Raw genomic sequence first — 27,500 nt, 5'->3', positions numbered from 1 at the left:
CAGCACACTGACAAAACCAGTATAACAAAACACAAAAAAATACCATGGTATTTTTCAAGGTATACCTTGGGAAAAATACTAAAATACTATAGTACATGAATTTCAGTACCATGGTAAATATTACCTTCTGACACTAATGTTCTTGATTCAAGGTTATTTTGCACAAAATCATTTCCTTAATCAGTATTTTGGTCTTGTTTTACAATAAAAAAAGATCTAAACATCCTTAAAACAAAATGCATTGACTTGCTTCACATATAAAGACGTTTTCAGAGAATATATATAATAAATGTAATCTATTTGCAGATATTTTCGCTTGTTTTAACTCATTTTATTTATCTTTTTACTTCACTGCAAACTGTTGTGGATGTATTTGCATGTCAGACTGCATTTATAAGGATTTCACACATTCACACACACACACACACACACACACACACACACAGCTAGATGCACATTTGCATGATTAAGTGAAGGAAACAACCAGTTATTGACATACTGATGATAACAGTATTGTCCACTAATAGGAAACTGCTTGTGCTAAAGCTTTTGGCATCCGGTGTGTGTGTGTGTGTGTGTGTGTGTGTGTGTGTGTGTGTGTGTGTCAGGACTAAAGTCACTGTCCTTTGGCTCATCGGAAGCATCTGCTCATTGAATTGCTGCCCTTCTGACCTCAGTGGGACTAATTGATTGGCCGGGTTATCAATCACTCAGCGGCTGCTCTGATTGGCTCATTCCACTTGATTTTAGAAACACCGAGATCAAGCGGAGTCGATAAGAGTCTGTTGAAATGTTAATGTCTGATATAACCGGAGTCTCCAGACAAAACTATCCCTGCACCAGCTGTATCACGTCTCAGGCCTGAAGTCCAGATGTACAACACGCTGTCCACTATCAGGACTAAATATGAACAATAAATGTGCCACTTATGGAGATTGATACATGAATTCTGTAGCATTTAAATACCATGGTAAATAAAACAGTACCACGGTGTACATCTGATAGATGTCAGTGTTTTTATTGTTAACTAAAACTATTTTTTTTTAATTGAAAAATGGCTGAAATAAAATAAAATATGCACATTAGATGCAAAAGTTAAAGTTGAAGACATATTTATTAAAAATGATAAAAGCACATACCAAAATGACTTATAAATATAAAAATAAAAGCAAATTCTAAATATTAATTGATACTATAACAGCATAAATCATACTAAAATTACTTAAGAAAAGTTTGACACAAAATACTACCAAAAATGTACTTTGCTTTTTACTCTTAATTTACCATGGTATTTGTTTAGGAGCATGATGTAAATTCCTTGATGCACTAATCATTTAGTACGATAGTAAATATAAAAAGTACTATGCTTTTGATAGCATCGCTCTCACATCTCACAACAAGCGCTGGGTCGAGCTCCGTTAGATCTCCTCTAATTATGGGGCCCTTAAAGACAAAACGTCTGAAGCTCGGCTCCTCCGGGGCCCCTGAGGGCCTCCAGAAAGTGCTGTTCGAGGTCATCGAGCACAAGCCACCCAGCGCTACATCTTCACTAGGGCTACGAGAGACTGTTCTGATGTCCCACAGACTCTCGGACCACACAGGAGGTCAAAGGTTTTAACGGCAAGCGGGACAATGGTGTGATTGAGCGCCGGCCGCACACACACCTCCATCAGACGCAACAGTAAAACGGTTGTTTTAAGGCTAATCGCTCGGATCCGTCGCTGCCTTGATGACAAGACGACAGTTAGCGTTGCTTTAGCAGAGCTAATGTGGAACTTCCTGCCTTCAGCGTTAGTCAACAGCTGCTCTATAGATGTGTGTGTGTGTGTGTCATGACCTCATCATATTCATATACAACAGTACTTGTTGGTATGTGTTTGTAGGTGAACATGATATACACACTACTAGGTTAGCTAAAATATATTAACATTTACTAAAACCCTAAAATAATTTTCATTACTTGAAATTAAATGAACATTAACTGTTTTTTTTTTTTTTAAATATTGAAATAATAATTAAATATTTAAAATATTTCAGCTATAGTTGCAAGTGCAATATTTATTATTTGAGTTTAGTTTAAGTTCTAAAATAACTCAAAGTAAATAAACTAAAACTTAAAATTAGACACTAATAAAAACACACGTAACAAAATGACTAAAAATAAATTGAAAACAGCTTAGAAAATAAAATCTAACTCAAAATATAAATTGTTCTGAGATAAAAAAATATACACTACTGTTCAAATGTTTGATACTTAACGTAGAAATTGATATTTGTATTCATAAAGGATACATTAAATGTGAATTTAAGAATGATTAGAGTGATTTCTGAAGGATTATGTGACGCTGAAGACTGGAGTAATGATGCTGAAAATTCAGTTTTGATCACAGGAATAAATTACATTTTAAAATATATTTACATAGAAAAATGGCTATTCTAAATTATAATAATATTTCACAATTTTTACTTTATTTTGCATCAAATAAATGCAGCAGTGGAGAGCAGAAGAGACTTCTTTCAAAAAAATATTACACCTCAAACTTTTGAACGGTAGTAGGCCTATATAAAAACACATTAGTATTATGAACTGATACCTCATAACTGATCTACTAAGGCACAGTAAATATCTCAAGCAAAGTATTGAAGTAAAACACTAGAAATGGTGCTAAAATATGCTTTCAGCACTAGTTGGATTCCAGTCCAAAGCTCTGAGTTTGTACAGAAAAGCAGACAGCAAGTCTGCAGGGGAAAAAAGAAATAAAACACACACACACACACACACACACACACACACTGTGCTGTCAGTATGACGGTGTGCAGTCGTCCTCGGCTGTAGATTGTGTTAAAGTGACACACAGCAGACCTGCAGAAACACACAACGCTCAGAGACGAACATCAGTCCTGAGCACATCTCAGATATCTCAAAACCTAAATTACAATGTGATCGTATCTAGAGTTTCATAAGAGATTAAAAAACTGGGCTCAGATTTGCCAAAGTCTACAATGAAACGCAAGAGATCTCAATATGAACTCAAACATGATTTATAGCTCTATATTTTTACTGTATGACAAAATCCTGAAGGATTTGCTTTGAGTCTCCTGAGCAACATCAAGCTTTTAATTCCTAATTGATTGATTGATTGATTGACCCTCTGATCATCCATGCACAAAACTAATAACGCACACTCGTTCAAGTTAAAGGAGAGTTAAAGCAATGAACTCGACCTCTCTCTCCTCTGGCATCAGCACACCTGAAGCTTCTGCCACGTGGACCGGGACACAAACCATCACACTGGATTCACGACGAAGGGTTTTTAGAGAGATTATATTTGCAAAGAGCAGTTCTAGAAGATGAAATATTTTACAAGTGGAGCAGAAACACTTTCCATGATGTTATTCATTTCCATGACTGACCTCTTTAAAGCCCCTATTTCAAAATCTCCTGATTATTCCAGATATATACACACACATGATGAATTTGTTGTGTATATATGAATTTAAAAAAAACATAAATCTATAAAGCATTCATTTAACCCCATTCCTATTATTGTAATTTTAAACATTGGTATTATAATAATAATACGACATATAACAAAACACCTTATTGTAGTAATTAAGATGCACTAAACAGATGGACTATGACAGCAGTGCATGTGTGTATTTTTAAACCATTACCAAATTTTATGATACCACGGTATTACCACATTCATGTCTGTCAGATGATTCAATCAAAAAGTATTAACTCTTACTGTGAAGAAAGAACTGTTGACGTACCATAGTAAAGTGATAGTATTTGATTTAATGTTATTTACAATGATGCTTCCAAGAATAACGTTACCATGGTATCCTCTTATTATAAATCATATTATTATAATGGTTTTCCATGGCATATTTCAACGGTTTGTAACACAGAGTTCTCCATAGACCCTTAAATCCACACATAAAAGTACCATAGTAATACCATGCTGACGATATCCTTTAAACACAAGCACTAGCACCTGATTTCTGCAGTAACACACACCGATGAAGCTCACCTCCTCTCTACGATAGTCCTCTCCTGCTCGTGTCTTATTCCAAACAATGTAAATCACTCTGGTTGCGCTTTCATATGTGAGGCATGTGTCTCCAACTCTCTCACATATGTGAGCGCTGCAGTCGAGTCCTTCCCACCGCCAGCGAGGCACAGATGGACTCCAGATGGGTTATGGGATTTACAAAGTCTCTCTCTCTCTCTCTCTCTCTCTCTCTGTGCTGTCTGCATTGCTGATGATGTCACCGCCCAAGTCCCGCCCACCGTGTGGCTCCTGGCCAATCAACCGCTGCTCTATTCAATACATTAAACTAGAGGAGGCTCATTAACATAACTAACTGCTCTGGCACTCAAAGGCTAAACAAAGTGCATGCCAGTAAGGGAGGGAGACAGGGAGTAGTTACCCATCACACCTCATACTGTGTGTGTCGTTACTTTAGCCTGAATTATTCAACATCTTGCGCTGTTCACATGCAAAAACACTGCTATTATTGCTCAAAGATTGCTCATGAGATCTAACTGATGTTACATGTTTCTTGTAAGATTGCTCGGGAGAAATCAATTGTTGATGCACACTAGCACAGAGCTAGAAATACTTATAATGTCTGTTGTGTGCGTGTGTGTGTACCTATTTAACTACATTTTGTGGACAAATTTGTACCCAGAAGTGAAATTCTCCAAAAACCTCCCTTTAAAGACCTCTTCATTTATTAATCTGGTATAAAAATAAAGTAATTAAAGTTTTTTATTAAAATGTAAAAATGCAGAAAGTTTTGTGAGATGGGTAGATTTAGGGGTCGGGTTAGTGTGTGTGTGTGTGTGTGTGATGGGTAGATTTAGGGGTCGGGTTAGTGTGTGTGTGTGTGTGTGTGTGTGTGTGTGTGTGTGTGATGGGTAGATTTAGGGGTCGCGTTAGTGTTAGTGTGTGTGTGTGTGTGTGTGTGTGTGTGTGATGGGTAGATTTAGGGGTCGGGTTAGTGTGTGTGTGTGTGTGTGATGGGTAGATTTAGGGGTCGGGTTAGTGTGTGTGTGTGTGTGTGTGTGTGTGTGTGTGTGTGTGTGTGTGATGGGTAGATTTAGGGGTCGGGTTAGTGTGTGTGTGTGATGGGTAGATTTAGGGGTCGGGTTAGTGTGTGTGTGTGTGTGTGTGTGTGTGTGTGTGTGTGTGTGTGTGTGATGGGTAGATTTAGGGGTCGGGTTAGTGTGTGTGTGTGATGGGTAGATTTAGGGGTCGGGTTAGTGTGTGTGTGTGTGTGTGTGTGTGTGTGTGTGTGTGTGTGTGTGTGTGTGTGTGTGTGTGTGTGTGTGTGTGATGGGTAGATTTAGGGGTCGGGTTAGTGTGTGTGTGTGTGTGTGTGTGTATGTAGTGGGTAGATTTAGGGGTCGGGTTAGTGTGTGTGTGTGTGTGTGTGTGTGTGTGTAGTGGGTAGATTTAGGGGTCGGGTTAGTGTGTGTGTGTGATGGGTAGGTTTAGGGGTCGGGTGAGTGTGTGTGTGTGTGTATGATGGGTAGATTTAGGGGTCGGGTTAGTGTGTGTGTGTGTGTGTGTGTGTGTATGATGGGTAGATTTAGGGGTCGGGTTAGTGTGTGTGTGTGTGTGTGTGTGTGTGTGTAGTGGGTAGATTTAGGGGTCGGGTTAGTGTGTGTGTGTGTGTGTGTGATGGGTAGATTTAGGGGTCGGGTTAGTGTGTGTGTGTGTGTGTGTGTGTATGATGGGTAGATTTAGGGGTCGGGTTAGTGTGTGTGTGTGTGTGTGTGTGTGTGTAGTGGGTAGATTTAGGGGTCGGGTTAGTGTGTGTGTGTGTGTGATGGGTAGATTTAGGGGTCGGGTTAGTGTGTGTGTGTGATGGGTAGATTTAGGGGTCGGGTTAGTGTGTGTGTGTGTGTGTGTGTGTAGTGGGTAGATTTAGGGGTCGGGTTAGTGTGTGTGTGTGTGTGTGTGATGGGTAGATTTAGGGGTCGGGTTAGTGTGTGTGTGTGTGTGATGGGTAGATTTAGGGGTCGGGTTAGTGTGTGTGTGTGTGTGTGTGTGTGTGATGGGTAGATTTAGGGGTCGGGTTAGTGTGTGTGTGTGTGTGTGATGGGTAGATTTAGGGGTCGGGTTAGTGTGTGTGTGTGTGTGTGTGTGTGTGTGTGATGGGTAGATTTAGGGGTCGGGTTAGTGTGTGTGTGTGTGTGATGGGTAGATTTAGGGGTCGGGTTAGTGTGTGTGTGTGTGTGATGGGTAGATTTAGGGGTCGGGTTAGTGTGTGTGTGTGTGTGTGATGGGTAGATTTAGGGGTCGGGTTAGTGTGTGTGTGTGTGTGTGATGGGTAGATTTAGGGGTCGGGTTAGTGTGTGTGTGTGTGTGATGGGTAGATTTAGGGGTCGGGTTAGTGTGTGTGTGTGTGTGTGTGTGTGTGTGTGATGGGTAGATTTAGGGGTCGGGTTAGTGTGTGTGTGTGTGTGTGTGTGTGTGTGTGTGTGATGGGTAGATTTAGGGGTCGGGTTAGTGTGTGTGTGTGTGTGTGTGTGTGTGTGTGTGTGTGTGTGTGTGTGTGTGTGTGTGTGTGTTTGTGATGGGTAGATTTAGGGGTCGGTTTGTGACTGTGTGTGTGTGTGTGTGTGTTTTATGTTCGTAATTTTATAATATACCGATAATATGTTTATTTATCTGTTTGCTTGTTTGATGGGACAGACATTTTAAACTTTCTAAACGAAGGATTATTAATAAATCCTTCATGTGCATGATGTCAGATCATTTTCTTTTCACCTGGGGCGAGGAAGGCGAAGTTTAATAAATTCTGACATGTAATAAGAAACATTATCTACAATATGGTGTCATGTCGCACATGCTCTCTATCTCTTTCTCCATCTACTTCTGGACAAATAAACACAACCCTGACTAGCGGCCAATCTCTCCTCCTGTCCAAAAAAGAAAAGTAAAAAATGCATGACCTCACTCTCAGAGACTTCGGCATCACAGAGAGAGAAGGGAACATGATACGAGCAGGAATAACAAGACTTCATCATGTTTAGTGAAAGAGCGATACATCAGCAAGCCTGATTAATCGGTCAATACTTGGAGATTATCACCTGGTAAAGAAATCATCATTCAGCTTGGCTTTTTGGTGAATTTTGAGATTTTTTTTAAAGTAAATATAATGTAAAAAAAAAAAAAAAAAAAAAGAGATATATATGATAGTACATAAAATATATGTATTATTTAATATACACTACCGTTCAAAAGTTTGGGGTCAGTGAGAATTTTATTTTTATTTTTTGGAGGAAAGAAATCAATACTTTTATTTATCAAGGAAAAATTAATTTGATCGAAAGTGACAGTAAAGACATTTATAATGTTACAAAAGTCTTTTGAACTTCCTATTCATCAAAGAATCCTAAAAAAAAAAAAAAAAGATATATATGATAGTACATAAAATATATTTATTATTTAATATATATAATTTAAATTTTCAGAGAAAAAAATCCTGATCAGAATTAACTCCACACTAGCCCATCGTATGCTGTTAATCATAAATATTGCATGCATAGAGAGAGTAAAAATCAAACCAGTGATGTAAAACCTGTTGCTTGTGAACAAACAGTGATCTGTGCTCTTTAGGGAGTGTGTTTGGGCCGCTACTTGAGTTGATGAGTGTTAACACCAGCTCCCTTCATTTGCATGTAAATGCACATCTATAAAGCTTGGCTTAAACAAAAAAAAAAGACTTTCTGCTCAGAAATGCATCTGAAAGGAGTGTGTGACCATTACACCACATATGGAGACGCCACAGAAGGCCTGTTTCCAATGAAAAACTGTGTGTGTGCTGGGAATGACAGAAGACTAGCTCTGTACTAAAGTGTGCTGCCTACCTAGAGAGCATTTCAAGGCAACAAACAACACAAAAGCTTCTGAAATGCCTTATTTTATCAAAGTATATTTCCTTCAAGTATACGTCAAGATGAAGACAATACCAAAATGCACTGTGACTGTGTGGAAAACCATCTAAGATAGCAGACAAAGCAAGAGAATAATGCTAATCTTGACTATTTTAGCTATGTGCATTGAAATGTTCTATGCTTATTAGGAGTATTATGTTACATATGTAAATAAATGTCAATATCTTTGACTAAAACAGCATCGATTTTTGTTTTGTTTTGTTTCGAAAGGTTCTTTACTGGCATCGAACCTTTAACATCCATGGAATCTTTACAGTTTCTTTATAATGTAAAACGCTTTTTTGGATTATAAAACATTCTTTACACTAAGAAGAAGAAAAAAAAAAGGTTATTTTAAGAACTGTTCAGTGAAAGGTTCTTTTTGGAACCAAAAATTAAAAATCCCCCCTTTTGGAACCTTTATCGAGAGCACATGTAAAGTGCACGAGTCATATTGTTTCATTTTGGGTGAAAATGTTCTTTTAAACACATTATAAAGAGCACAGGAGCCTGTTTCTATCCAAATCGTTACAATCCTTCAATTCCATCTGCAAGACGTTTCCTCCATCTGTGGACGTACCGCAGCAGGGCGACAGATGTGTGGACACACTCGTCCTGAACTCTCACACACACACACACACACACACACACACTGTTCCAAATCCACATCCAATCTCCTCCACACCAAAATCTCTTTCCAAGCACTTCTCTGCGTCCGTCAGTCTCTCTCTCTCTCTCTCTGTTTGTAGTGGCATTCCTGCTCGGCTCTCGGCTCCAGTGTGTCTGGCCGCGCTGCACGCCTGGGAGCCATTAGTTTAAGTAAAGCCTGACACACACACACACGACTCCTCTTACAAGACATACAGACAGAGTGTGTTTGTATATAAGTGAGGAGACGTGTGTGAAAGAGTTTTGTGTGTGTGTTTACTTATAGTTTGGGGACCAAATTGTCCCCAGAAGTGAGTTAAAGTGAGTGAGTTGGGGTCATCCGGTAATGTACTGAATTGAAAAACATCAGAGAGCAGTGAGTGATTTTCTCTTTGTCTTTCGTTGTTAGATTCACATTAATGACACAGACAGCAGCAGGTTTATTAGGCTGCTGTCACTTTAAGAGCGAATGCACGGATCCAATATACTGATACACACGCGTTTTCTTTCTCAGCTGTTTACATTGACCGTTGAAGCCCAATTAGTTCAATACTCACATGCTCTATACTGAAATGATATATCTATATATTAGGGCTGTCAGTTAAACGCGTTATTAACGGCGTTAACGCAAACCCGTTTTAACGGCGTCAATTTTTTTATCGCGCGATTAACGGTCTTTTTGGCCTAGCAAACTTTGTAGTTTTTTTCACATGCTTTTGCAACAGACGCGGCGCGGCGCTATGAAACCCATTCATTTCAATGGCTTGCGCCGTGCGAGGACGTTTTCTTGCTTCGTCGACCAAAGCGCAAGCGGATCTAGCTAGACCGGAAACAAAACAACAGGCACGCCACACACACTTGTTTGGGCTTGCAAGCCGGCCAAATAGTAGGTTAACGTTACGTTTTGAGTGGATGACGAGCGCGAGACGCCGAAATGGATGCCAATAAGATTCTGAATGGAAAGTTTACTTTTAAAAAGTTGCCAAATGGTACCATTGACAGACCAAAGTGATCTGTGTGTTTTGTCGTTGTGAACTGAGCTATCATCATCGCAGCACGTCCAGTCTGAAATACCACTTGATGATGGCCAAGCACACACACACACACACACACACACACAGCTGATGCGAATGCTCCGCCCCCTCGTCAATATCAGGACCTCTCAGTATTTCTTTCACCCTTTTATTGATGGACAGTGTTACATTGTGTGAGAGATTATTTGCTCCAAGTGAGAATGTTAGTGTGAAATTGAACACAGTATATGCCAATGTTGTTTTCAATAAAAAACATTTGCACAAAGCAAGCCGATCCACTTTTCCATGTTGATAAGAGCATTAAAATGAGAAAAAATAATGGGACAAAAAGAAATCAAGAGACATTTAGAATAGATAGAAATGTGTGATTAATTGCGATTAATCGCGAGTTAACTACGACATTAATGCGATTAATCGCGAGTTAACTATGACATTAATGCAATTAATCGCGAGTTAACTATGACATTAATGCGATTAATCGCGAGTTAACTATGACATTAATGCAATTAATCGCGAGTTAACTATGACATTAATGCAATTAATCGCGAGTTAACTATGACATTAATGCAATTAATCCCGAGTTAACTATGACATTAATGCAATTAATCGCGAGTTAACTATGACATTAATGCGATTAATCGCGAGTTAACTATGACATTAATGCAATTAATCCCGAGTTAACTATGACATTAATGCAATTAATCGCGAGTTAACTATGACATTAATGCGATTAATCGCGAGTTAACTATGACATTAATGCGATTAAATATTTTAATCGTTTGACAGCACTAATATAGCTAAATGAGTTGTCTTTCGTGGCATATAGCGCTTTAAGGATTTAAACAGCAATGCATAAAAATGCATGCAAATGATAAAAAATATTTTTTTAAATTTGCCGTGCAGTATTCAGTAAGTTGTATGCTTGTTTTTCATTTAATCTGAAACAGTGTTCAAACCCTCCCCCAAACCGTTCAGCTCGTATACTGTCACACTATACTGGCTTAGTGTTGCTAAGTTAGAAGGTAGTTTCTCCCCAACACTGCATCTGTCCGAGTGTGTGTGTGTGTGTGTGCACGAGTCTGCACTTACAATTTATGAGAGGTGGGTCACACTCTCTCTTGGCAACACTAACCTAAAGTTTCCACTTTGGGAGCCAAGAAGGGAGACAACACACACACACACTTTACTGTCAGACAGATATAATGACCATTCTCAATCTTAAACATGATATAACCATCATATTTGTTCATGCATGCAAATAATTAATGTTATTATGTTTGTCCCTCAGAACTAGTACAATACAAGCTGTTTGACGCCAAAATGGAATTGAATAATTTGCAGTATATAGTACACAGTAAAAAATACTATTCGTTCTACTTCAAAATTCCACGTTTAATTCAAAGTGTTAATTGCCATTTCTTTGTGAAATGTATTTCTGCATCACCAATGTTTTGTCAGTGTATATACAAAAATGCATGTGAAACAATACGAAGTATTCAACAATAAATGTTTAAATAACAGCATTATGCGGCACTGTCATGTGACCTCAAGATGCCGCATGTTTAATTCAGAAATATTGGAAATAAAAATGGTTATTTTGCATTTTCTGCATTTCATATTTAACACATTAATCTTTTATTATTTAGCTAAAAAAGTCAGAGAACAGCAGGCCGGGTGTCAGCTCTTCATCTGACATGAACCTTGCGAACTGAAGGTTTCTCGGAGAATCTCTTTTAAAGTGACGAAGAGGAATTCACTGCCTTGTTTTACAAGAGAAGAACTGATGTGAAGTAGATCAGAGAAACACACACCGCTCCATACCGAAGAGGTCAAGTCCCAAACCAGGTCTGACGACGACGCCCCAGTGTAAACAACCTCCAGACTATATTTAAGACTTCCATACGATCACTTTATTCAGTTAGTCAACACAGATAACTGACATACAGCCGCCCGAACAACACTTGAATGTCATTGCATTGAATACAAAATATTAGTTTATTAGACTTAAATGATCAAATAATGAACGTGTGGGCATAAAATCAACACTTTTAGGTTAAATCCGTTCAAATGCATGAGAAACCTTTATGTCTTCACTAGTTATTTTTAACGTAGTTTTCTAGTGCAATGACATTCACACATTTGTAGGTGTGATTTACATGTCTGAACGCTTTCTGAGGAAGAAAGAAGGACGTAGGCAGTGACCTTGAGCCTGATATGGAGGTGTATGTCTCAAATACAAGTTGCGCTATTAAAAAAAATGCATCCGTAATCTCATCCGAGTGGGATGAAAGCATGGAAGAGATAACACAGCTGTAATGGGGAGACACAAAGAGCTGTGCGTTGGGCTATTATGTGTGGGATCCATGCCGAACGAAATCTAAGACAAGATGAGAGAAAGAGATTCGATGAAAGAGACTGTGTTCGGATTAGATTATAGGATACTGCTATAACTGCTGCTTAAAAATGCATACAAATAATATGTGAAACAGTATTTAGCCAAAGTCAGCAGGTCAAGCATGCTTGGAATAACATGACTGATCAGGATTACATAAAAAGGTTATGTTAAATGATAAAATATTACATATTAAAATACTCATAATCAGATATACTTAACTTTTACTTAACACTGTTATATTAACTTTTTTACAATTGCATATTCACACAATGCCAGTAAATTATTCATAATTTATTCTCCCTTATTCTTCCTTTTACTTGCATACATATACAAACAAACATGCATGTGCATGTATATAAACACACAAAAATATTGCATTTGCAAATACATATAATGCATGCATCATAAATAGTATGAGCAGCAGAAAAACAGCTTGAAACAAGAAAAAAAAAGTCTATATCTCTGGTTCTCCTGAAGCACACCTGTGTTTATTCTGAATTCTCAGTCCATTTTTGGCCTCAAGGCATGAGAGCAGCTGTGTTATTGGCACAAACACACACACACACACACACACACACACACACACACACACACACACCTGTGTTTGCAGGTGGTTCTGATGGAGTATGTATAGAGAACACCTGGAGAGAAAGAGACAGAGAGAGAGACGGAGAGAGACAGAAAGAGAGCACCCATGGGGCTTTTTACAATGTAAACCAAGGACTTAATTATAGTTGTGCAGATAAGAAGGGAAAGGGGATCTCGAGTGTGTGTGTGTGTGTGTGTGTGTGTGTGTGTGTGTGTGTGTGTGTGTGTGTGTGTGTGTGTGTGTGTGTGTGTGTGTGTGTGTGTGTGTGTGTGTGTGTGTGTGTGTGTGTGTGTGTGTGTGTGTGTAATCATGCCTTCCCTAAGGTTGGATTGCAGGATCTGTTCTGGCTTGTCAAGACCACCGTTTCCCACAATCCCTTTGGCATGTTTACTAGTGCTGGAATGCCTGAATCATTTTGGTGAATTGGTTGTTTCAAACAGTTTGTCTTAATGAACCAGTTCAAAAAATGATTCATCAGTTACTTTACATCATCACATTTTCAAAACCTAATGCCTATCTAGCTTTTAACAGATGTTAACTTATGAGGTTTCATTTAAGGTAGTATGCTGCCTATGTAGGTAATGATTGAGCTCACTAGGTTCTGTTCTCAGACAGAAACAATCCTCTTCACAATTGAATTGTTCAGTATTTCATGAACTAGTTCATTGAAAAGAGCCGACTCACAGGACTGATTCGTTCACTCACATTGACATGCTGGAACTCACACTCATTTTCACGGGAGTGTTTCATGGGGGAGATATCACTACAGCACTCACAAAAACAGACACAAATAAAGCGTCTCATTCACTTTCACGTTCATTCAGAAGCACCACTGCCAATTCTACAGGAGAAATATAATGGATCATTGAAATGTGACACAGACATCCTGTTTAATGCGGCCGTATGGCCTGAAGCATGGGAAACAGTTACACAGTATACACACTCTCACACACCCACACACACACACACACACATCAGGTCTCAATGTCAACGCTCTGGTCAGTTCTCACAGTCTGGACTGAAGGCAATTTTTATCCCCTTTTTTTATATAGTCCGTGGGCCACTGACAGCCACAAAACAGCTGGATTTCCCATCAGACAGAGAGAGAGAGAGAGAGAGAGAGAGAGAGAGAGAGAGAGAGAGAGAGAGAGAGAGAGAGAGAGAGAGAGAGAGAGAGAGAGAGAGAGAGAGAGAGAGAGAGAGAGAGAGAGAGAGAGAGAGAGAGAGAAATAAAGAGACAGGAAGAAAGGAAAACATGTATCCACAGTATTCCTGCGCCCCATGACGCTTTGCGCGAATTATGGGTGTAACTTCCGGTAAGATGTAAACAATCAGTGAAAGACTAAGCTCTATGGACGCAATAATAGATTTTTAAACCTTTTACGATGACATTACATTATTCTACTCACCCTTCAACCATTGAACATTAAAAGGACATTTAAAAGTGTAAAAGCATCAACAAGCTAACTTTCAACAGACCATGAATAATCTCAAAAGCAACTTTCCACAGCTAAATCGGTCGGTTAAATATCACTGTGGTGATCTGTATTATGTAACGTTGCCTTAATAAAAAAGTGTTTTACTTCAGCATTACGTGATACTATTTTAAAGTGATTTCAGTCATTTTGACAGATAATAAATTGTATTTACCCGTGAAACCAAACCTGGAAAGAGACGTGAGGATTTGGAGAGGATCCCAGTGAATTATTAATGGTATGCATAGTAAATTAAATCGGGAGAACAGACCACAAATGTGCAGTATGTGTTGACCTTTGTCATACTATTACAGCGGAATTCAAAAGGAAAAAAGAAAATAATCGTGAGGAAAAGAATGCAGAGCTCTTACTATGGATATTCTTGTTATAACATGTCACGTTAAAATACCAAGTTTTACGTTATTCTCATGTTATTCTTAGATAAAACATGAAAGAAAACTGATTGCTCATTAAGTCAAACTGACGGATCAGGTTTATTTGTAGGGCAACCTTATGATTTGAAATGATTCGTTTCAGTCTTTTTGAATGGAAGTTCCCCAAACCGGAAGTGCCGCCCATAATTCAAAACGCAGTAAGCTTGTCAGGAATAAGGTGGATAGGAATAGTGTAATGTAAACCGCTAGATTTATTTTCATTTTTAAATTCTATGGGGGAATCTCACAAAAACTTGTCAAGAATATTTCAAAGATACATTGTAAAAATATTAATGTTTCACACCAAAATCTTATGGAAAAATCATTTTGCATAAATAAAATAAAAATGCTAAACAAAAAAAACCTCATTATTGTGAAGCAAAATAAAAAGCTACATTATTTAAATTGTAAAGTACACTTGTATAAGTATACATAATGGTACTATTTGTTTTATTAACGTTAGTGCTGCACGATTAATCGTATCGCAATCGTAATCGCGATGTCAAACCTATGCGATTATATAACGCAAAATGCCGCGATTTTATTTGAAAATATAAAATTTGTTACATGATCCCGCTCTTATTCGTGCAAATGCCTTAAACCATTATGCACGACAATAAGTCAAAAGAGAGCGCGCTGCCTGTGAATGTCCTGAATGTGACTCACAGAAAAACGCGCGCCAGTATAATGCGCATGCACAGACCGCGTGCCAGAATACAGTTCTCTTTCGAGCTTGAACTAACAATAACACACACACAATTATGCCAAAATGTCGTTTGGTCGATTATCTTCATAACATAAGAGCAGTCTTATGATGGACGAAAGAGTTGTGCTTGTGAGAGAATGAGGCGCGTGAGAGATCCGCGTCTCGGCAACGGCTGCTCTTAAAGGGCCAGCAGCGAATAAAGCTTTCCTTCAGTAAAGTTAATCAAAGAACAAAGGGAACAGAAAATTACTCACTGCTCTTGACTAAAGAAGTTTTGTAGCTTTAATAAGGATTAGTCTATATATAATTTATAATTCATGCAGCGCAGACTGTTTGATAACTTTATTCACTTTCTGTATATAAATCTGTATATAAATCCTCAATCCTACCTGTTAAGACAGGAAGGGCACAGGTAAATATGGCATTTATTATGGGTTTATGTGAGGATTGTTTGAAGTTCACTTAATTTAAAAGCTGTTATTTTTTTTAAGCCTAATAAATATTTTAAAAGTTGATAGCTTTCAATTGTATTGATGGAATCACTGTAATGTTGGATGGCTATAATTAACGTTTAAAATGTGGGGGGTGTCGTCATTTTTATCCAGACATCAATGGTTTATTGATCATTATAGGTGTTATCAATCATTTAGTTGTTGTTGCTAGTTTGAGTTGAGAAAAACACATTAATACACAGAATGATCACTAATCTGTGTGTGCATTTTACTTTAGAACCAAGCAAGTTGACTCATGAAACCATTTGTTTATTATATCGCAATCGCATATCGCAATCGCAATATTGACCTCATTAATCGCAATATGACATTTTCCCCAAATCGTGCAGCCCTAATTAACGTTAATTACTATATTACAATATAGATTTTTTTATATCTGGGCAAGAGAACTTTATATTATTGTCATTAAAACGTTAAATGTTACAATGCAAAAAAAAAAGATCTTAATGGTCTTAAAAATATAAATATAAAAAATATACTTTCTTGTTTATTTTTTAAGGTTAAATAATACCTGGATATTTGATCAAGAGATTCAACTGTGCATCAGCGTCTCTAATGTATTGCATTCACTTGAGGGAAAAAATCTACTCTGTTTTTCTGAATTAACGAGTTAATATCTCAGAATTATGAGATAATTTTTCATGGAAAAAAGTTTTTGCTCTGTTTTTCTGAATTAACGAGTTAATATCTCAGAATTACGAGATAATTTTTCATGAAAAAAAAGTTTTTGCTGTTTTTCTGAATTAATATCTCAGAATTATGAGATAATTTTTCTTGAAAAACATGAATTAATGAGTTACTTTTGAGATAATTAAGTCATTAATTCAGAAAAACAGAGCAAAAACTTTTTTCCATGAAAAATTATCTCATAATTCTGAGATATTAACTCGTTAATTCAGAAAAACAGAGTAGATTTTTTTTCCCTCAAGTGAATACAATACGCTTCCATGTAATGCTTCTGAGATTTCAGAAAGTTCCAGAAAATATTTCCATAGAAATGTGGGTGATGGAGGTGGAGGGGTCGTTCTCAAGCAGTGTGTGTGTGTGTGTGTATGGTGGGGGTCTTAAAAAGCTTAAATGGCATGATAAGCCCCTTTCACAAGCTCTTAAACGCTCCTCCCTGATAGACTCCTCAATGACTGCCGTCTTTGTCCCTCTTTAAACTCCCACCGGTGCAGAAAGAAGCAGAAAGTTCAGAGCATGATCAGCCGTCCCGAAATAATCCCACACTCACGTGCAGGAGGAGAAAGACCCCAAACCCTCCAAACTCTCAGTGCTTTGTGTTCGCAACAGGCGGATCAGCTGATCGCAGATAACCATCATCAGCCCCTGCAGACGATCGCAGAACAATTCAAACGCACCGATGCTCGAGGAATCTGAGAAAAGGTCTGTGAAAGGATAGTTCACCGAAAAATATGTTTGTTCTGTTATCATTTACACACCATCGGTTTCTTTCATGGAACACAAAAGAACATTTGTCTCATTTAACTAACAAAACACAAAAAAAGCAATCGGTGATGGAGAACCAAAAAATTCCATGTGACTAACGTAAATTCGCGATATTCCAAGTCTTTAGAAGTCACATGATAGTTTTATGTGAATAATAATCTGAAATTTAAGTTTAAAAGTTGTTAAAAATAAATAAGTCTGATTCAATGTCTGAAATAATTTCAGAAGCTCCAGATATTTTCGTGTTTTATTCTTCGATATACATCAGAATCGTGTGATGTTTGTTAGCTTTTATTTATCTTGAAAAAGGGCATTTGCTAACATGTGTCTTGATGGGCCTAGAGGTTGTCGGACTTTAAAGGGGTAGTTCACCCAAAAATGAAGATTATGTCATTAATGACTCTCCCTCGTGTCGCTCCAAGCCCGTCAGACCTCCGTTCATCTTCAGAACACAGTTTAAGATATTTTAGATTTAGTCCGAGAGCTTTCTGTCCCTCCATTGTAAATGTATGTACGGTATACTGTCCTTGTCCAGAAAGGAAATAAAGACATCATCAAAGTAGTCCATGTGACATCAGTGGGTTAGTTAGAGTGTGTTGAAGCATCGAAAATACATTTTGCTCCAAAAATAACAAAAACTAGGACTTTATTCAGCATTGTATTGTCTTCCGGTTCTTTCCGGTAATCTTCATTTTTGGTTGAACTAACCCTTTAAACTTCTGAACAGTTCGCTCCACAGCCTCACTGTGTTTATATCCGAGATCTTGCAAACTGTCCTAACTCAAACATTCAGGGAAAATGTTTTTAAATAAGGATTAAAAGCGTTATGAAAGCGTAATGCGACTGTGTCAAGCCTAACATGAGCTTTTTACTTCTGACGATTATATTTAGGCTTCAAAAAGCTTTGTTCATTTTTAAAGATTAAAGGGTTCGTTCAACCTAAAATGAAAAAATGGTCATTATTTACTTACACTTTAGAAAAGCCTAAATTCAGTCTGTTCCTCATATAAAGCAATCGAGTCTCTTCAGAACATTTTGACTAACCTGCTCGATTCATATGGATTAGCATTACAATCTCTTTATTAACTTTTCGAAGCTTCAAAGTGGAAGTTGCTTAGACAGTCAGAAATGTCTCAGATTTCATTAAAAATATCTTCATTTGTTTTTCGGAGATGAACGAAAGTCTTACAGGTTTGGAACGACATGAGGGAGTAAATGGAAAAATCCTATTGTTCCCCCCCCCGATTGAACCAGGGTGATTCAAACTTCAAAAATATCATCAATTCAGCGCTCTATTGGGTCTGACGTGTCTCGAAACCAATCGTAATGCGACACAGCGGAATATGATTGAGTCTAAATGAGATTCAAGAGCAAGAGGGCAAGATTTTAGAAAGTTATAAGTTAGAAATAATGACTAAATGATGAGACTTTTCATTTGTATGCTAAATGAAGTGTATCAAAACAAAGGCGGTTGTCAACACACGAGGTTAATATTGGTGATGAATCAGCAGCGTATAAGGAAATGTGAAATGGACTTTTCTAAACGGGGTCAGAGGCGGTCCGGTCCTGTATTAATCCTGGCATTCTGGGCAACAGTCGCTCGCTGGTGGTGAGAGAACTATTCGCTGTGGAGCCTCGACATCTGGATTCAATCTTCCACAGCCTGTCCTCGCAGCGGTGGGCGACGAGAAACATCTGGTGGAGCTGATGTCAATTACTGCGTTGTGTTTCCCTTCCGAGATAATCCATCCAACACACACAAGCGCGTACACGCTCCCACCAAAAAACAGCCTGGTGGTGAGTGGCTAAACACAAGAACGGGGTCAATGGCGTCCACACTAAGAGTCAAATTCAACACTGTTTTAACACACTGTTTTATGAATCTATGGCATTGCAACCACCTAAAAAGAGGAATAAACGTGGATGTTAGGTCTGTCTGATTTAGCATTTGCAACTGTGTGAACTGAGCATCCATTTTATTATGGCTGGGACTCAAAGGGTTTTGGTTAATTGCTAATAGGACGCAGCTCGCAGCAGCTTTAAGAGGAGAACCGTGAAGCCAAAGCGGCCCAAGATTGCCTCGTTTAAACGCTAACAGCTGCTAAAACCCAAGTGGAGACCCATGCCTCATTCCCCACTCTTCTTACTCTCTCTTTCTGACGTGCACAAACTCTCCCACGCGACCGGACTGGAGCGCCGTGTTGCCAGCGCTGGAGACCCCGACAGCAAGAGCCAAGAGCAATTAAAGTGCTAATTCAAACCTGAAGGGCCCTTTTGTCCTGTGTTTCCTTTCTTCAAGTCAGAGGATCGGAATCTAACCAACCCCAACAAACACTCACACACACACACACACACACACACACACTTACACTTACACACACTCACACACACACACACTCACACTTACACTTACACACACACACGCACACTCACACACACACACTTACACACACACACACTCACACTCACTTACACTCACACACACACTCACTCACACACACACACTTACACACACTCACACACACACACACTCACATGCACTCGCACACACACTCTCTCTCTCACACACACACACTCACACACACACACTCACATGCACTCGCACACACTCACTCACACACACACACACACTCACTCGCACACGCACTTGCACACGCACACACACACTCACACAATCACAGACACTGACACACACACTCACTCTCTCTCTCTCTCACACACACAAACTCACTCACACTCACACGCACTCGCACACACACACTCACACACGCCCTTGCACATGCACGCATGCACGCACACACTCACTCACACTCACACAAACACACACAATCACAGACACTGACACACACAAACTCCCCATCTTTTAAGAGCTCCAGGCAAAGCTGAAGGGGAAAATTACACCTAAAGCTTTACGTTTCCAAATGGATAATGCACCAGAACCTCACGGGAGGCTCATTAAAGAGGGATGGACACAGCCAGGATTCTGGACAAAACTGTAAATCTGGTGTTTTGGAAATGGTCTATTGTATTACCATGTTTTTTAAACCATGTGTTTTTTAAAGAACACTCAGAAAAAGTACCATGGATTGGTTTGTTGGCCATGAACCAAAGTATTAGCACGTTTTCTGGACATTTATGGTATTTTGGGATATACAGCATGCTATATGAGTTTCAGTACCACGGCATATTTCAAATACCACAGTCAGTAATAATACAATGGTAATACTATATGGTACTTTGATATGGTACTGAAATGTATGTGACACGGTATTTACGCAATGGCAGATGTTTTTTGTAAACAAACTGGACACAGGCAATGTGATATTGACTCTCAGCTCATGACTAGTCAATCACCAACATCCAACCAATCTTCATCTACAGCCCATCACGCCCTCCAGTGGTCAACATGACCATCACATGATCTCCAGCATCATCAGCTATTAGATGCATTAGTTATTCAGGCCAAAGAAACAAACCCCAGGGATAAAACAATGGCCTGCGTTATTCTCGAGCACGAGTGACCCCGACAGCACTGCTGTGGCACCATGACATTTCATTGTACACACACACACACACACACACACACACAGTGCTCCTGTAGATCAGTCCACTGAGCTGCACTGAAGTCCAGATGGTGTGAAACTTTGCTGAAGGGATTAACGCCAAATCCTCCAGTGAGACACAAGAGAGGGTCCGTCTCCGACCCTCGAAACAGATTAGAGCTGGCTTAGCATGCTATACAGACAGCTTGCCCTTCCCAAACACAAACCATTGCATTAGCATGCAAATATACCACTGCGCTTTATTTTGTGCTTCATTACAGCACTTCAAAGAACACCATGATATACCCATCATTTTAGTGTCCAAACAAACAATCATGGGAGAACAATGTCCACACACATTGGCAAAAAACTAGGGTGATGATATCAAAGTACTATGGTATATGGTACTCCAAGAATACTATAGTAATACCATGGTGCTTACAGAAAATGGCAATGCTGTGGTATTTTAAGTACCTTATAACTTGTACATTATTTATTAATAATTAAACATAATTTATTACTTTTAGTGATAGCCTATAAAAAATGAAAAGCATAAGATTAGTTTACCATGTAAATATATGAATATGGCAATCAATGGTGGCCTAACATACTGTGCTCTCTGACATCATCATAGACATTGTACAAAATATTGGCAAATGGATAAAAAGGGCACAATTTAACACAATTTAATGATATAGGCTAGTAAACAAAAAGTCTTTAGTTGTCACTAGTTAAAAAATCCCGAAAGCTTCATAAACTGACGTTCCATTTGAATGTATTATGTTAATTTTGTTGTGATGTGCCATTTATTTCGTTTAATATTCACACAGAACGCGTTCTAACGTTCCAACAAATGGAACGCATAGAACGCGGGAGTTTCGAACGCTCGTGACCCAGAGGCGCTGTTCGTATGACACGCATGCGCAGACTGACCGACTTGAAAATAATACACGTTTTGAGAGAACGATACATTACAGTCAAAACAACAGCGACTGTAATAATTGTATAGGCCTACCACCATAGATGGAACATAACACCACTAAATATGTGCTATTCCCGCTGATATTTTTCTGTTGACATGGCGCAATACGCCTTACTGTAAGACAATTGCACAAAATGCTACAAAGAAACACACACAATCACTAGCCCAGATAGCAAAAAATATCGCCACGGCTTCTTTTTGCCGCCGGCCCCAAACTGTCGGCTATAGGTGCGGCCCGCTGGCGGAGAAGAAACGTTTGCCGCCGAATACGTCACTCCCATTTCTTGCGAGATGCCGCCGGCGAACAGCCGCCGGGCCGCCGACTTCATTCTCTCTGGCGGTTGCCGCCGTCTAAATGAACCGCGGCCGGCTGGCGGCAAGCCGCTTTGAAATCGACCAGCCATGTCATTGGCATGAGTGGAACTGACAGCATTTTAACTTTCACATTTAAAGCGATTATAATTATTATGTGAATTATATCAAATTTTTAGGTACCAAAGTCATTATAGGGTTTATAACAGATTTGACTCAGTCTGATTCCATGATAAGGTTTAGGAAAATACATTTAAATTACGTTGAAACTCTGAAGCGATTCAGTGATAGGCCTATGTAAAATATATAGAATTATTTTATTTAAGGTGACAATTCATTTCTTTGATTTATGCACAAGTGAGATGCACAAATAGTCCAAAAAGAATTCCTTTTGTAAAACTTACTTGGCAATAAATATCTTTCTGATTCTGATTAGGTTTTAAAATAAATATTTCATTCATGGTATGAACAATTTAGCAGAATAAATGGATGAAGTTAGACTTTTAACCAATGCCTGAAATCAGTGAACAGTGAAAGACATCTGCAACTTGGCCAAAAGCTTGGGTATGCTTTAGATTTTTTTTATTAATTTGCAACCATGGTAATATTTATAATAAACATGAAAATCCCTGTTTTGACCTGAAAGATAAAGTGAAATATTTAGAAATATTTTGTCTCTCTGTCACCCCAGGAAATTTCGTTTATGTCTTTCATTTTTTTACAAGTTCGATTTTTTTATTTATTTTACCTTTTACAGGTATAAGGGATTCATTTGCAATAGCGAGTTTTGCAATCTGTACAAATGTTTAAGAAAGTATTAAAGCACAAACAGAGAAGTACATCCACCGGCCGAGAGGGGCAGTACCTAAAAAACGGAAGCAGATTTACCAACACAACAGTGGCCACTCGTCACACGATTTCAGTATTTGGAGACGATATCCTATCTAGTCATTGACTACGATCTTTAAAGTAAGTACATTTTTCCTTTTTGTGTAACGCAATATTATGTTCATTTTTTACATTTTTAGTTCATCTTTTTCAAATATGTTCTTGCCTTACTAGTCAAGCTAGTAAGTTAGCCTGTTTACAAAGTTTGCGTCATGTTTCTGACATAGCTAATGTTAGTTAGGCTAACGTTACTTAGTTTCTTCCTGGCGTTAGTTTTTTCTTTTCTTCTTTTAACTATATTTACGTATGTTTATGCAAGTGTGAGTAGGCCTACTACAGTATGTGGTTTAAGATAGTATTGGTCAGTCGAATAATTAACTAACTTACGTAACCAAATCCTGAAGGACAATTCTCCCGCCCACGTGGGAATGGTAACGTTAGCAACATCTTTACGACAAGAAAGACTGATCAGTATAACTTGTGTTGTTTTCTAACTAAACATAATGATGTTTTGTTTGATTCGACAACCATGCTGCTAGTCTAGTTTAACTTACAGTGTTAGCTAACACATGCTGCTTCGCCTTTTTTACTCACTGAATTCAAGCATGTTCGACATGTTGAAATGTATCTAGCTACAGTAGATCGCCAAAGCTTTACATCTAGAAAGAAAGCTTTACATCTAGAAAGTTTAACTTTTGGTGTTTTCTTACAAAAATAACTGTGTGTGTGTGTATATATATATATATATATATATATATATATATATATATATATATATGTATATATATATATATATATATATGTGTGTATGTATATATGTGTGTATATGTATATGATTGTGTTTTTCTGAACATGGTTTTCTGTTGATCCACTTGTGAAAATGACTCGTTTTTTGAAGGGGTGAGCATTTTAATGTTATTGATTTTGCCTGGAAATTAATCAAAAAGTATACTTTATGCAAAATGTTCTTCTATTTTAGATGGTTCACATTGTTCAGTTTATCAACGAGGAGGATCTGCCATTTGCAGTGGTTCCGCAAGAGTGGCTCAGCGAGAGCATGTGCCATTGGCCCCCATTTAACCTCAGCAAAAAGACGAAGGCAACAATTTAGCCATCCTCTGCACACCTCCACACAGCACCTGGGAGAAACATCATTTTAAGTTCATGAAGGGAGCAGGTAAATGGGTCTGACTTGTGTATTTGATTTTCCTGTATTTCATCTGTGTAATTTATTTTCTGTTTATTGTGGATAACTGACTCTTATATTCATTATTCCCTACTCTAGAATCTTGTAAGTCTCAAGAAAAAAAACTCTAGAAAGATGCATCAATTCCAGAAAACCAGGAAAATGCTGAACTGGTATGTAAAATCTATTGCTGTTATGCTGGATTTGTGATCCTGCCACTAAACTATACCATTTGTTAGATTTTCAAATTTCTGTTTCCTCTTTCTCGCTACCAGGTTTCTCCCCAGTAATCCAGACTCCACTTCACAGAGCCAAGAGTTTGAGTAAATGTAAGTGATGTTATTTGTGAAGTTTTTTTGTCTTGGAAACTATTGCTTCTATTTGAAGTCGGCATGAACCGGAAGTTACAAACGACTTTTCTCCAGTGTTGTGACGTATTTAAAAGTGAAACGGTATATTGAACGGAGGGCAGGGTTTTACTCTAGCGCTCCTGTTCTCCATCTCTGCTCATAGCACGGTTTGAGGGGAGTTGCCACGCCCTCGCGCCATAGCACATGACCGGAAGAGAAGAGAAGTCGTTTCGAGGGGGGAGGGAAGGGTAACGTATTTGATTAAAGATTATAAGGCTACATGAATTTTAAAAGAATAATGAAGTGCACAGATAAATCATTTATAATAAACACTACAATATTACATATAAAAATACGAATTGTAAAATCTTACTTCAAGAGCAGGTGAAGCAAGTTCAACAAACAATGTTGAAGACGTTTGCTTGCACTGAGCAATTAGGTACAACTTGCAAACAGCACCTGTGGTTGTCGGTTTAATTCCCACTGGGGCTACCTGTACATGTAGTAGACCTAGATATAAAGTACAATTTAACATTGTATACTGCATATATTACAGTCTGAATCCTTAGCCTTTCACATTTTTTATTTATTTATGAGAAGCTTCAGAGAAATGTAATTTGTAACACTTTTTTGGATTTTCAGCTTGGTGTAGGGGATAAAGCATGTTTTAGAGACATGTTCCTGAAGACCATTGTTCAAAGTAAGTTGGATATTTTTTTTTAGATTTAAGTAGATGTGTATGTCCTATTGTCCTCATGCAATTCAAATTAAATGACAGATCTGTATTTTCTATATTAGCCATCCGGAAGGACCCGGCAACCCAGGATGCACTGATGAGGCGGTCCAGGTTAACGTTACGCGTTACCTGAAAGGAGCATCTGACCGTGAAGGCAGAAAAAGGCGCCGCACAGCTGAGAGGGACCCACAGCCGACCACTTAAAACTAGACTGACTACTGACACCCCAGAATCACTGACAACTGGAATCCTTTCTTTATCTTGCAGTCAGTAGAATCAAGACCCTTTAAGAAGTCAGAAGTGTCAGACTACACTCACTCACTGTGGAAATTACTTTCTTTTTTTCTTTTTCAAATAAAGCTTGTAAATCCTTGTGCCACAGGTCAGCATTGGGGTTATAATGGCCTATTCTACTCCAGAGCTTTACTATAAATTACTACCACTTATCATATTGTTAGAAATGGTTTGTAAATGTAGTTATACTTTTATTTATTTGGTATCTTGCACATTATTTGGTATCAAATATCCTCTTTACTTGTCATAATGTTTACTGGTAATTTTTTACCCTAGAGCTGTCCTTTTTATATGAACACTTATTGTAAGTGTTGTAATTTGCTTGTAAGGCTGTTTAACCAAAATTGAATTGGAAACCTGCATGTTAGTATATTGATTTATTTATTTTTCTGTTATGTTTCAGTGATCTGAAACATCTTGTTTAAATGACAGTTACTGTACTTTGAAATGTAGAATAAAAATGCCAATTATAAATTTGTCTGGTTTGAGCAATCATTATTCTTGATAAACTGCATGCTATAAATAAATAAATAAAAAATATATATATAGCCAGAATAAGCGGCGGCAGAGCGCTCGAAAATAGCGTTTGCCTCCGGCGGGCCGCGGAAGGACGGCCTTCAATATAAAGGCGGCGGAACGGCGGTTGGCCCGCGGGCCGGCCGCTTAACGAAGGCGGTAGGAAGGCGGCTGCCGCTTTTAAAAAGCGGCTGCCGCCGGTGGTGCGCCGTCCAACGTGTTTGCGATGTCGCCATTCTGACGCTTCTACTGCCGCCGGAGAACCGACGGTGGTCCGCCGACTCATTGCTATCTGGGAGTGCACTTACACTGAAACGCGCCCGGAATCCCGACCATCTTGAGCTCTTCTCGCGCGCTGACAGACTCTAGCCGAGGTGTGTGTGTTCAGTGGTGTTGTAGTCCAGTCTCCTTCACTATAGTTCCACGGACTCGGTGTGTTTGTGTTTGTGTGTTTGTGTGTGTGTGTGTCTGATGGGGGTCTGAACACACTGATAGCATCTCTGGCATGTTTATTACTGGAGGCGGAGCTACAGTCTACACACACTCTTACAATGAATCTGATCAGTGGTGATATACATGGTACAGTGATGCTATGATGTTACTTTGATGTATATTATGGTGATTATAGTGTCATATACCATAATAATACATGATTACATGAAGCCATTGCATCACTTTGGTATTATTCCCAGAAAACATGGTAAACCCATGGGACATATCCTCAAATGTCCTACACACAAACACATACAATGATAATACTGTTCCTCTGGTTTATATTGGTCATGTACCATTATGTGAATTTCAGGACCATATATTATAAATATATTAAAGTACACTTTTTATTATATTAAACGGAGGCTATTAAAGAATAACTATTCCATACAGGCTCTCAATCAATATGAGCTCACTTATAACAGCATGTTATTTTAGTATTATTTTTTTATTTATAATTTATATACTTCTACAGTATTTATTAATATTCTAAATTAGCTTTTGTTTGTATCTTTTCAAGTGTATTTTATTTTTAGGTTCTTTAAATATTTCTATTTAGCTTTAGGTTTATTTCAGATTTAGTCATTTTAGTCCTTCAACATAAACTTATATTTTATAAAATTTGTAAAATTATTATTTTTTGTTTATTAGCCTATTTTTAAATGTGATTTTTTCTGTCCAATATATATATTTTATTTTAGCTTTAATTCAAATAACAAAAACCATTTTAAATAGTTTTAGTTGGAAATATCAACACTGATGTATGTTATATTTTAGAAAATAAATTAGTAGAATATTTTTTAGAAGTTTTGATGGAATGCTATACTTATGTAGCCTATATATATAATGTTAGGGTTCCTGATGTGTACATTTATATATATATATATATATATATATATATATATATATATATATATATATACTGTACATGAGCTGAGATCATATATATATATATATATTATTTATATATTTTTTTAAATATTTTTTTTCCAAAAGAAAACATTCTAGT

General features: G+C 38.0%; 1 protein-coding gene and 1 long non-coding RNA gene across 4 annotated transcripts in view; one reads left to right on the top strand and one right to left on the bottom strand.

Annotated features, from left to right (window-relative positions):
* cbfa2t2 (CBFA2/RUNX1 partner transcriptional co-repressor 2) overlaps positions 1 to 26,399 on the bottom strand; it is a 53,786-nt gene extending 27,387 nt beyond the window's left edge. For 2 of the 3 annotated variants that reach the window (XM_056242547.1, XM_056242546.1), the window contains exon 1: positions 26,308 to 26,399. In XM_056242547.1, the coding sequence (XP_056098522.1) occupies positions 26,308 to 26,335 (28 nt within the window). In that variant the 5' untranslated portion in view covers positions 26,336 to 26,399. Of the gene's footprint in view, positions 1 to 4,034; positions 4,205 to 26,307 lie in introns of those variants that run through there. The other variant, XM_056242548.1, reaches the window with a different exon arrangement.
* LOC130077338 (uncharacterized) lies at positions 24,223 to 25,466 on the top strand. Its single transcript, XR_008805735.1, has 4 exons — positions 24,223 to 24,276; positions 24,379 to 24,432; positions 25,096 to 25,153; positions 25,252 to 25,466. It is a non-coding gene; the product is annotated as an uncharacterized LOC130077338 (long non-coding RNA).
* Positions 26,400 to 27,500: the final 1,101 nt, after the last annotated feature.

The sequence above is a fragment of the Rhinichthys klamathensis genome, unplaced genomic scaffold, assembly GCF_029890125.1.
Source record: "Rhinichthys klamathensis goyatoka isolate OS25496 unplaced genomic scaffold, OSU_Roscu_1.1 h1tg000730l_1, whole genome shotgun sequence".
NCBI classification, from domain to species: Eukaryota; Metazoa; Chordata; class Actinopteri; order Cypriniformes; family Leuciscidae; genus Rhinichthys; species Rhinichthys klamathensis.
Note: the sequence above shows the minus strand (reverse complement) of the source record. Positions and strands in the feature narration are given on the sequence as shown.